We start from the raw sequence: 12,880 nt of genomic DNA, 5'->3' as shown, positions 1-12,880 counted from the left end.
TGTGGGTCACGTACTCAGAGTGTTTTTCGACGGACCCAGGCATTATCTGCCACTGAGGGAAAACTTCTAACATCTGATCCCCGTGTTGGAATTATTTTAACAAATAAGCTCTTATTTTTGCAGGATACTGTTTACGGACGTGCTTTTTTGTGTAATGCAGACTTGTTTTTCAAGGTATTATATTTACACGATATAGGTATACCTATACTGAGTAACTTTTACTATGGGACTAATACTCCCAAATAACGAACCTAATTTTGGCTCTTCCATCAAATTGTAAAGCAGCAAAATGATATTGATATTTTTTGCGGGGCTATCCGTATATCCTGCATTTTTTTGATGTATACATGTAGGTATACTCGCTTTCAATGCAGCTAGCAATCTCAGCGTGAAATACGTGAACAAATACTGTGCGTCAAACAAATTGCTCAACTTACAAAACAACTGTATAATTTAGAAGAAAGAGATGTTAATTTTAACTAATATGCATAATTTATAATTTCGAGGATGGTCTCTATTGAGATAGAACGTGCGAGCAAAGCATGAATGAATACTTAATTAGGAACTGGAAACTGGTAACATGGTTTCTAAATACCCATTATTATTATCTTGGACATAAACGAGTCTTCTCTTAGTAACTATTAGAGCATGTATGTAATTAGTCTAAGTTAATCATAAAACCGACGGTTGCTAGGGCAGGAAAGTTGGTTGAGTGGTGACCATGTACCAAAGAACCAAATTTGGGACAATCAAGATCGCAGATAACAGTTATATGACGGCAGCATGGGATATATGTTTTGAAAATCTTTGAGGAAGGCCTAGCAGTGGACATCTTTCGGCTGACAAAAATGAGTCACGAGTAGTATGCAATTTATTCTATCATCTGTAAGTACCCGTTTTATTTACATTTCAGTACCTAAGCATGTTATATTCAAGCATGTATATGATTTTGCATAAGCAAAACATTCTTATAGTCGTATTATTACGAGTTTTCAGAGACGTCTGCATAGAAGTTTGTATGCAAGGAAGTAGGAGTGTAGGAAATGATTACCTATCTCTTAACTATGTACCCACGGTTAGGTACAGTCGAAATTGTATGGTTCCCTCGAATCGTCCTACAAAATTAAATCACTTAACATTTTATGTTATTAATAAAGTCCACGACAAAGTTTCTAGAGGCAAGTTAAAAGCAAAATGCAGTTACATTTGTTTGCTCTGTTCAGTTTTCACGAAGGAATCGACTGAAATAAGTTTTTAAATTTCGCAAAAACCAACATTTCCCTGTCAATAGAGAAAAGTTGCGAAAAGGTCATTTCAAAGTTAAATTAGCGGGCAACTTTCAGAGTCGAATGCTCGCTGACGCTCCCACTCGATATTTTTGAGGATGGGCCCTTATTCTTTGTCACTTTTTGTCACATTTATCAAGATTTATTTAAGAAGGAATTTTTGTTGATGTATGGCACCGAGTGTGAGACGCATGAGATCGCGGTGTGCTCTTGATTCTACGCAAACTTCAAACCCAAGATTTATTTATGTGTAATGTTTAAGAAAATGTTGTGTTTTGAATTTAAAAGCTACCTACTTTTAAGCTGGTGCTGCCTTCATAATGCTATAACTCTGGTGGTTGACAAAATTTCAGTTACCACAAATCATATGACGCCGTAAAGCGCCATCTTGTCTGGCCTTTGTATACCTATGCCTAATTGGAAGCATAAGTAAATATTTTCATTTGTTAAACTCAGGAGCACAATTTTTTTCTTAAACTTAGACATCATATACAGTCAATGGTTATTCAAACTGAGCCTTTAGTGGTTGTGTTGTTGACCCTAATGGTCACAGCTTTACTGAGAAGGGCGTTGCACCGTCAAGGGCACTTTAAGGTAGGCAGGGGTGACGCGAGGGTCTCATAGGATATGCAGACTTCGATACAAGTGCCTGATTCTGGAATGTGTATTTGATGTGTCAAAATGACATTGGGAACGTATTGGGTGCAGAACCGAACTTTTCGCATTGGGTATTTTAATTTTACAAAAATCCTTACTCAGCATCATCATCTTCCTCGCGGTGTCCCGGTATTTTGCCTTTTCTTTTCCTTATTATTCCTTATTCAGCATTTCTGTTTCTTTTTAACTACGTTGAGTAAGTAAAATACCAAGCGGCTTCCATCTAGCCTGATCCACACATGATTGTAAGAAAACAATAATATTTTTTATACAATTTAGAAAAAATCCTTTAGGTTCTTCTTACAAGGGCCTACCACACTTACCCTACCAAGTTTTATAGATTTCTCATAGATCGCATTATGAGATCTTACTAAGAGTAAGATGACGTTGAAATCGGGATGGTTGGTACCTATAAAATGCTCAAAATTGCAAGTAATGTATTTGATTTGTGCTTCTTGTTTCTGATAGCATGAAACTGCTCCTAACTAAATAACTTTGTTCCAACTACATACTCCGAACTGACTAAAATTGAGTTCCGTCATAACTTTGACAACTGTAAGCAGCTTTCTCAGCGATTCAGCATCGGCATGACGAGCAAATAATATTAAGAAATAGTTCCGTTCATTACTTACAAGTTTTCAATACCACTTGATCTGTTTTACCTTTCCTTAGGTACAACTTTTTCCAATAACATTACACATAACGCCTACTATACTTATGACGTGATCGTAATTGTCAGGTGTTATAATTTATTTTAAATATTAATGGCACCGCGCGTACAATTAATTAACAGTCCATAATTAATGAACGCTCGGCGCGAACACTGACAACAAACTTTCTTAATTTTCGTTTATCGTAATTTATATTCGAGTTGTCCAATAAATATTTTATTCACCAAATTCGACACTTGTGGAGGAATTAAAATAATTGGTATTTTTGTGTTATTTTATTCTCCCGCAAATTCTGACCAGAAACGAACGTATTTCCGATTAAATACGTGAAATTATTGCCTCAAAAATGTCTCTGCGGACCAAGTTTTTGTTAAAAGATTGCTGCAAATTCGTGTACTATGCAGGGTGCGGGAATTACTGGTACGAAGACATAAATCATGAAACAATCCCGTTCAAATTGTACCGCTTTATTTCTTTTTCAATTTACGCTGTGATGATTTTTCTGGAAAACGTCGCGGCCGTATTCGGTTCATTTCCCTCGGTGGAAAAAAACTCGGCTGTCATGTTCGCGGCTATTCATAATATCGTACTCACTAAAACGTATCTTTTCTTGTACCACAAAGTGTCTATAAGAAAATTAAACTCTGAGATGGGGGCTCTTGGCGAACATTTGGAGGAGGATAATGTTATGAAGAAGCAGTACTGGAAAGTGAAATACGGGATTTTGTTTTATGTAGTAACGGTTTATTTGTCACTCGGAGCTTATGGAGTTGAAAGCACGAGAAAGTCGATCGTCGAAGGTATGTACCTAAACACAATGTTTGCATTTGACACCGTCTCTCTCCCCACTCTTATTCACAAGATGGAGAGGGCTGGCATACGGGGAAATCGACTACCTACATAAAACATTACCATTTAACCCGGAGCTGCAAAATCGTAGAAGAAAACATAATGTTGCTCCCCTTTCAACTACAAAATCTGTATTTGCTAAGAGACAATTCGGGGCGCAATCTGCATATGTGTACAATAAAATAAACAAAGTATTAAATATATATAATCTGCAACTGTACAAATGTAAAAAAACACTAACTGAATGGCTTAAAATACTTAACTATTACGAGACAGAGGCTCTGATATACTAAGTTGGTATTATTTAATTAACTTAAATTCTTAAGTACTTACCAGTTTTTAAAATACGATATTATGCTTTACAGTACCTACCTATTGTATAAGAAGTTCCGAAAAGTTCAACATATTCACTTGCACTCACACGATCTGACACACAGTCATATACCTAGACACACACACACACACACGTACACACACACACACACACACACACACAAAGTTAAAATAAATTGTACTATTAGCTTAAGTTTTCTTTCTGTATGCTAGTTAAATATTTCTTAAATCTACAACTTGTTGCTACGGAGGAGCGGGGCTTCCTGATACAGGTATAATATACTTAATAGGGAGTCCCAACCTGTTACCTTGTTATGTAACATTTATTAATGTAAATAAATATTTTCATTTTTTCATTTTTTTTTTCATTTTCAATGTACCTAACTAGGTTGAAATCATGGAGTTTGAACTCGCGTGATTTATGAATCACGAAGTAGTATGATACTAACATTTGATTGCCTAAATCAATTTCAATTCACTCAACTAAAATACGTGAGTGTAACCGTAAACTTAATTTAATAAAGTAATATCATTTATTTATGAAAGACGAAAATAATCAGCGACAGTTAAATCTGTAAAAAATAAATAATTGATTGCCTCGTCACTCCTATTTATAGTTAACGATTAACTACATACCTTGAGTAGTTAAAGGATCATTCTTACGGGGGCTGTACGGGGGCAATAGGGATGTTGACACATGTTGAATTTTATAACAAAATCTAGTAAAATAGATAGCAAACGAGCAATTTATCACAATAATGTGGATAATAAAATAAAATATTGAAAAATTACAAAAATACAGGACCTGAAAGTTTCAAAATTTAAGTTTTTTTTAACTTCCAAAAACGATAAAAGTAAGGGTACCATTCGATTCCTTACATTTCACCAAAAAAAAAATATTGTATAGCAACTATATACATAAACGCAATATTTCACCGACAAAAACGCAATTTTCTTGTTTTGTCCATACTACAACGTGGGCGATGACGTCACGGCCTCTGGCCGTTTTGTATAGGGCGTTTCGCGAGTGAAGTGCGACTGACGGACTTTGACTACAATTTCTGACTTTTGTGTAACTTTAATGCAATGGGTCCCATATAGACACTTGATCCTAAAAACAAACCCGATCTATTGATACCATAAAAAAAAATTAGTCATGTAGCCTATTGCACAAAAGATCGCTATGGATCGAAGTGCGCAAGGGCTCCCGAAACTATAAGATAACAACTACATACCTTCCACATTACCCACCTAGCTCTGTTTTCGTATTCTATACACTAAAATTACACTTAGATTGCCCAATTGCTTAGAAAATGTAACTGCCATTTTAGTATTCGGAATATAAAAACAGAGATTACGCGGTCCCTTTTATTAAGTATATGTATATTTGTATTATTTATAACTGTATAGGTGCCCCGTTCTACACTGTGGTGACCTACTGGCCCGCGTACGAAGACCCCACAGTGATAGCTGCCATCTTCCGCGTATTCTTTTACGTCACATGGCTATACATGATGCTACCCATGATGTCCGTGGACTGCATTCCCATCGCGCACCTCATCTGCATCGCGTACAAATTTGTCACCCTCCGACGTCACTTCGAGAGGATTAGGGAGGAGTTTGATGGTGATTTAGTGACGATGAGGAAGGAGGATGCCGAGGAAAAACTGTGGATTGGCTGTTTGGAGGGAATCAAGATGCATCAAAGGCTAATGTAGTAAGTTGTTGGTTTAAAAGGGTTATCCCACTAGTTACCACCAAGTTGTTACCTGTGGTAACTAGTAGGGAGGTCAACAGTAGATACCGCTGGTACCCTATTAAACGAAGATGTTCATGTTCATAAACAATGTCATAAATCAGATGTCATATAAGTACATATGTAATGGCTCCTCTACACGATGGGCCAGCTCCGGCCACTCCAAGGGACGCATTTATGCGTTAGAGGGAGAAAGTGATATTGCCATCTCATTCTGCCGTATGACTGCGTCCCTTGGAGTGGCCGGCGCTGGCCCATCGTGTAGAGGAGCCACAAAAGTGATCAAGCCCGACGATGGCCTAGGCCGGAATCCAACCGGAGTCTTCAGTTAACGCGGATAAGGATAACATCCTGACCACTAGACTACCGCTGGTCACCCCAAAATATCGTAATTTAGGGACCAAAAGAATTTTTAAAAATTCATTTCAAGTTTAAGCAAGATCAAAAGTCGTATTTCAATCGTCCCTCATCTTTTTCTCTGAATTATTAATTGGCGGAATCTACCTACAGCTAACAACTATACTATACTCTTCAGACGATGGATTTCTTAATTCAAGACAATAGTTATTTGTACAACAAGAGATCAAAGTTTGATATTTCTTCGAGTGCTTATTTTGAGTCCCGTGCAAGCAAAAGATACGCTACGACTCGCTACGCTCGTGAATCTAATTTAGAATCTTGAGCGTAGTAAGGGACTCAAAAGCGCACGAGATGTAAATAACTTTGATCTGTGTAGTTCACAAAACTTTTCACCTCAGCAGTGAGAACATATTAGAGAACCCGAAAAATGTATTCCTTCTTCATCACTTACCTCTATTCACTCATGTTTTCTTAAGATATACCAACAATTAAATTTTCACCTCAACTGCTCGAACAAGGGTACTTTGCTACTTAAAAACAGTGAACAAAGTCGCGTTTTGCTCATTTTGTCTCACTCAGTGAGCAGAATGCGATTTTGCTCACTGTTTTTAAGTAGCAAAGTACCTTTGTTCGAGCTGCTGAGGTGAAAATAGATTTTTGAATTAATTTATAGTTTTTTTTTCAATAAGGTTGGCCGGTCGAAGCTTCTCATTAAACACATGGTGCTTGAACGGGTTTATCCAACTAATGGTGTCAAATTATTGTTTTTATTTTTCTAATTTTACGACCCTGATGCTAACTCTTTAAGCCAAATCCTATAGATAGAACAAAACTAGAAATAGGAGGGACCTTAATCCCATTTATAAACCCTTTTATTGAATTTTTACCTACGTACTTATGAATGAGACGTAATTTTGGGCGTTTTCTAAAATAAATATTGAAAACCTGATTCTTTCAAATCTGGACGTTCTTGGGCTCAACTCAGAATCGACAGAATTCTTCATCCCGCCATTAAAAAAAGATGTCCCAAAATGTCCATTCCATTACGTCACGTTTTAGTATGAAAAAAAAAATCACTTGTATCTGCGTGACGTAGTGGAACGTACAATTTTCATACAAATTTTTGGGACAGTTTATTTTATCATCAGAATTGAATATGCTAGTGATTCTGAGTTGAAAGAACCCAAAAACACCAGGATCTGTGAGAATCAGGTTTTCGATATTTATTTTAGAAAACGCCCAATTTTAACAATTCTGTTTTTTAGTCTCGCCGACGAAATCAATCGGATATTCGGAACAATAATGTCCCTTCAAGTGTGTGAAAGCTCTGCGTTTGCAGTATTGCTTTTGCTGCGTTTGGCGGTAAGTCCAACAAAAAGATACCTATATAGACCTACTTAGGTATAGACTTGGAAATAAAGTGAAAAACTTTATGACAAAAATACATTTTTTGGGTCACACTCTATTGCCCACTTTATAACCCCAAAGTTTTGGATTAGTTAAAAGGAATGATTATATATGTTCCCAAATTCGAGAAGCATACAAGCTATGTAAGGGTAACATTTCATTTCTGACCGCAGCACTACACTGGTACTGAACGCGTCGCTGTTACTGTCAATTTCCATAGTAAAATGAACAGTAGTGCAGCTGCGGTTGGAAATGGACTGACCTTAACACTTAACTTTCAGGCTCCGCCAACACTCAATGGTGCCAAATTATAGTAAGGTAAACGTACTGGTGCTCGACGCGGTCCCAGTACATGTCATCTTGAAACTTAAGTCATTGTCAATAGAGGTGACGGCTGGGTGTCATCCACAGAACAAGTAGAATGGCGATGCGAGCAGGGTACGTGTCGCCGCCGGTGCGGTGTCGCCGGCCGTGGCAAACGCTCGCATGCTAGTACTCGCCCGCGCTGACCGAAAAACGTAAACATGCCTTTTGCGCCACAATAACGTTCAGATTAAGAAGCCAGACATCAAATCTGTCTAAAGGAGGCGTATCCATTCACCAGGCACACAAGTTTTTACTACCGTTGCGCGAGAAATGTGGAAATGTGGAGAGGAACGAGCGGCGACACCGGTTCCGATACTAACTGCGCGCGATAGCCGTTCTAACCTCTTTAATATGTTCTGTGGTGTCATCTATATTTGCCCACATTAGCATGTCGACTAGTACGTTTACCTTACTGTCACCTGGATTTCGTGTCGAAAGTTTTTAATCTAGTCGATTTAATAGAATTCTAATACACGCACATTATTTCACTGGCAAATGCATACGATTTTAAACTACTTACCTACTTGTACCATCACGCTCCGCGATTATTGTGCCATTTAGGGTCCTAGCTAAATTGGACATTCCATTACGCTATTCCACACACGTCCAATTTAGCTAGAACCCTAAATGGCATACCAATCACGGAGCGTGACTGTAGGTAGGTACATACTACGGTACAAACTAAGATTTATAACATTACAATACAATACAATAGAAATCCTCCTTATTGCATAACCTCAGAATAAATGTATACATGGAAACACAAAATAACACATTGTTAGTTATAAGTAGTTAGTTACTAGTGAAGTTAAAAAGGTGTTGAATTTGAAATTTAAAAATGAAATGTTTTCCCTTTTCTAGTTATCCCCACACATGGATCTCACTAATGCATTCATGACGTACACGTTCGTGGGAACTCTGTTCTATTTGCTCGCTCTTAATCTCTGGAACGCAGGCGAGATCACTTATCAGGTAAATAATATATGTAATATGTACCGTCACGCTCCGCGATTGTTATGCCATTTAGGGTCCTAGTTAAATTGGTTACTCCATACTTACGCTATGGCATGTCCAATTTAGCTAGAACCCTAAATGGCGTAACAATCACGGAGCGTGACTGTACATATAAGATATTCTGCGGGATAAGCCGGGATCAGGTTGCGGCGTTAACAGTAAAGTTAAAAAATTAAATATTTGTTGATTTCGTACGGAGTTACTTGTTCGCGCTCACTCATGTTTTATATTCGAAATTCGCTCGACATGTTTGTAATTGTACTGCGACCCGTTTTCATTTATTTAATATGTCTGAGTCTCACGGAAGTTTTGTTTATACTTTATACAAATGTTTAGTATGATTGAGATTTTAAAATTTATTATGATTTTTTTATTGATTATGTTACGATCGCACGCGGTTATTAGTAAAGCTTGACCACGGAGCGAACGATTGACACGGAGTGCGTATGACACCTCGGCCACGAAACGCCGCCTGCCGCATTAAAAACAAAACAAAAGGGTCCCTTTGTTTCCCAGAAAGTTTAAAGTCTAATGTATTGTTTGTCATAATAGTCATAAAACTGAAACCGTTAACTTTTCAGGATTTTCGTAAGGTTATCCTATAGATAGGTTAGGTTAGGTTTGTTTTATGGCAATCCTGAAAAGTGACGCGTTTCCGAACCAAACCAATTATGACTAACGAAAATGCGGGCTAACAATACATTATGACTTACAACTTTTTGGGAAACAATAGAGACCCCAAAACAAATGTTCCGTGGCCCTTGTGTGATTTTTCACAGCTGATTTTCCCCGCAGGCTTCCCTCCTGTCGCCCGCCGTGTTCTACTGCGGCTGGCACATGTGCGCGGCGAGGCGCCCGCGCCGCGACATACGCCGCCTCGTGCTGATTGCGTGCGCGCAGGCGCAGAAACCGCTCGTCTTTAAAGCCTTCGGTATACAGGATCTGTCCTACAGCACTTTTGTATCGGTGAGATATACATAAATTCTGTGTTGTTTTAATTAAGTAACGAGAGTGAAGTGACGCGATGTCGCGCGTCGCAACCCGTGCATCTGCATGTGCATATCGTTGAGCTCAATATCACTATTTTCACTCCACCAACGCAGTCAGAGGGGCTATACCGCGAAAACCGAAATTCGCAAATTGCGGGAATCTTTCTCTTTTACTCCAGTGAAGGCGTAATTAGAGTGACAGAGAAAAATGCCAGCAATTTGCGAACTTCGATTTTCGCGGTTATAGCCCCGAAAAGTTACTCTACTCTATAATAATATATTAAGCACTAAGTTAACTGACCTGTGTGTAAGTGACAGTATTAGATATATATTGTTGTTGCTACTACTGCGTCACTTTGTCACCTTTGTGCTTCAGTATTACGAACAAAGCATGAACCAATTCAGGATATTTCAAGAAACTCATTGCTCATTTCAATTAGTACGAGCTTGGTTCTAAACCTTAGGTTTTGAAAGTCGCACACCTTACCGCTAGCTCATCAATATATTTATTCAATATCAATATGTATATTTTGAATATGTTACAAATAATAATTATTCTTAAAATATTAAGCAAGGCAAGTTTTATTTATGTGTAGGTAATTGAAGCTTTTCTCAATTACGCAACCTTTTAGAAACTTTAGTTTTCAAGTACGAACTTCGCAACATACCTACCCAGTTTACTGACTTATTCAATAATTTACTTCTTTCCCATTTACTTATGCAAAAGAAAGCCACAATTATGAACAGTTTGCTTCAAATTTGCACAAGAATATATGAATATTTTAAAAACTTAGGTTGTGTACTAATAGGTATATTACAAACGAAATTATGGCCCGGGTTCAGCAATGTTTAAGAACTTTTTAGGTACTTATTATAATAAAATAAGTCTTTTTTTAGTGCTGCATACGATACTTCGGTCTTATTAAAAAAAAAAATTAAACGTACTTAGGTATGATGTTCGTCAATTATATTTACAACAGAAAGATATAAATAGATAACATGCGGTCGATTTCATTGAGTAATATAATCTACTATCTCATATTTCTCATTTACTCTGCCAATAACTAGGTACACATAAATCGTATTAATTTAGCGTTCGAGCAATTCGATACGACAATTTGCCCGATGGTAAAAATTTGCGTTACCTTAAGCTTCAATTAATTCTCAATTTTCCATTTAATTTTTCATATCCAGGTGGCGCGGATGACTTATTCGGTGTTTGCCGTGTTCTACCAGAGGGGCGGCTGAGTTGGCTTTATTGACCAGTTTCTAGGCTATTCTAGGCATTGAGGTCAATTCTAATTTTACAGTTTGTTATGATTTTGAACTAGTTTTGATACGACCTTCACGATTAACGCAGCTCGCAGTTTCACTTCATTTCGGTTGCACCAATCAGCGTTAGCAATCTGCTTCGTAGGAAATAAGATCAAAGCCGTAACATGTCGTTGAATCTGAATCGGGCACATGTGTTCACCGATACGATGAGGCCTATTTCTACTAATAATAACAAATAACCTTATTTTGTCATAGAGAGTCTGATGCCAAAATCCAAAATTAAATTATTTTGAATTAAACGTTTTATTTTTTTATTAATATCCATGACAGAGTTTTGAACTCATGCATTTTTTGCGCCTACCTAATTCCTCTGACCAAATTAGATTTAGAAGCTCGCTCGACCCGGGTGACCTTTAAGGGACCAATAAAAAATCATCAATTCAAACCTCATTGCCATTTCATAGTCCTAAAAATTCTGCATAAGAAAATTAATACAAAAACATTATATTGTTGCGGCGTCATTTTTTCCTTATTGTGCCCTTTAAGGGGTTCCAGATCGTTATCTCAAGCAATTCAGATTCTGCAACTAGATACAAATTCAAAATATTTTTAGGTATGTATTTTATTTTATTTGTAATGTACTTATATTGTTATGTTAGGAGTATATTTTGTGCTAGATTTCTTTTGATTTGATGACATAAATTAATTAATTTCCACTACCTAACAGTAGCCGAAAGAGATCGCTTTTTAGCGATAAGACCACTTCTTGTTTACCTCTACTTGAGTTGCTGAATTCACTGTATTGTTGTCTGTATTGAGGTGTGCAATCAAGAGTATTTATATTGCATTGTCGTGTATAACCACAGTCCTAGCCTAGCGCTTAGTCCGGGACTAGGTCGATTGTGTAACGTTGGCGTGATATTGCATTGTGCTGAATTGCAGACCTTCAACCACAGTACGTACAGGACGCGAGACACATAAATTGGCAAGCATAACTTGCCACGGTTACCAGGTAAATTGCGTCAGGAACTAAACTCAATCATAGAGAAAAAAATACATAGAGTGCTCACTCCATACATCAGTTTTGGTACCAAAAAGACATCTAGCATCAAGTAGCGGAATTATCAGTACTGCTACTTGACAATAGATGTTGCACCGGCCCAAAAGTCTAATGCTCAACAATTTTCAGCTAATTATATAACCGGAGTAGCCGGAACTCTATTCTCAACTCCTGCTTTAATATTAGTTGTCAATTGTTGTTCAAAACAATTTTCGTCAGTCGCGACTCGCGAGACATCTAGTATAAAGTAACGGTACTGACGATTCCGCTACTCGATGCTAGATGACGATTACGAAAATAATAGTCTTTTTGGTACCAAAACTGATGTATGGAGTGAGCACTCTATTCTTATTATATTTCTCTATATCAAATATCAAATATCAAATATCAACATTTATTCAGCAAATAGGCCACAAGGGCACTTTTACACGTCAATATGGAATTTACATACAGCAAAAAAAAAAACACATCAATAATTATAAAATACAACTAAGCCGTAAATATCAAATCAAACTAACATAGAGATGTATAAAGCCTCTAAATGTCGAATTACAGAAAACGCAATAACAATAGTATTGAAAAAAAAAAAAAACACAAAGATACAAAAACTATAATCTAAAATTATTTAGAGATGTAAATGTCTCTAAGTGTCATCATAACTAAAAGATTAAAATATATAGTAGTTAATCAAATTATCCTTAGAGATGTATAGGGTCTCCAAGAGTCAAAATCCTGTATACCTAATTAAAACATTCATTAAATTAAAGAAAATGATAGTAAAAATAAAATAGCATACGAGAACCGAATGAGGTGTGTCCATGTAATTATACTCAAAAATAAAGTTACTAAATATAATA

At 36.9% G+C, this 12,880-nt stretch overlaps 1 protein-coding gene across 1 annotated transcript; it reads left to right on the top strand.

The window, feature by feature from the left end:
* The first annotated feature begins 2,722 nt into the window (after positions 1 to 2,722).
* Positions 2,723 to 9,704, top strand: LOC134656236 (uncharacterized). Its single transcript, XM_063511738.1, has 5 exons — positions 2,723 to 3,414; positions 5,207 to 5,513; positions 7,178 to 7,274; positions 8,547 to 8,657; positions 9,495 to 9,704. Exons 1-5 carry the CDS (start codon positions 2,961 to 2,963, stop codon positions 9,678 to 9,680), a joined length of 1,155 nt encoding a protein of 384 aa, XP_063367808.1. The 5' UTR covers positions 2,723 to 2,960; the 3' UTR covers positions 9,681 to 9,704.
* Positions 9,705 to 12,880: the final 3,176 nt, after the last annotated feature.

The sequence above is a fragment of the Cydia amplana genome, chromosome 18 (assembly GCF_948474715.1).
Source record: "Cydia amplana chromosome 18, ilCydAmpl1.1, whole genome shotgun sequence".
Classification (NCBI taxonomy): domain Eukaryota; kingdom Metazoa; phylum Arthropoda; class Insecta; order Lepidoptera; family Tortricidae; genus Cydia; species Cydia amplana.
This window is presented reverse-complemented; position numbering and strand designations above follow the sequence as displayed.

Excerpts from the sequence above, each read along its gene's own strand:
- LOC134656236 (XM_063511738.1), top strand. The coding sequence starts at position 2,961 with ATGTCTCTGCGGACCAAGTTTTTGTTAAAAGATTGCTGCAAATTCGTG. Across the intron at positions 5,514-7,177 it reads ATGCATCAAAGGCTAATGTA|TCTCGCCGACGAAATCAATC; the intron begins GTAAGTTGTTGG and ends TCTGTTTTTTAG. Across the intron at positions 7,275-8,546 it reads TGCTTTTGCTGCGTTTGGCG|TTATCCCCACACATGGATCT; the intron begins GTAAGTCCAACA and ends TCCCTTTTCTAG.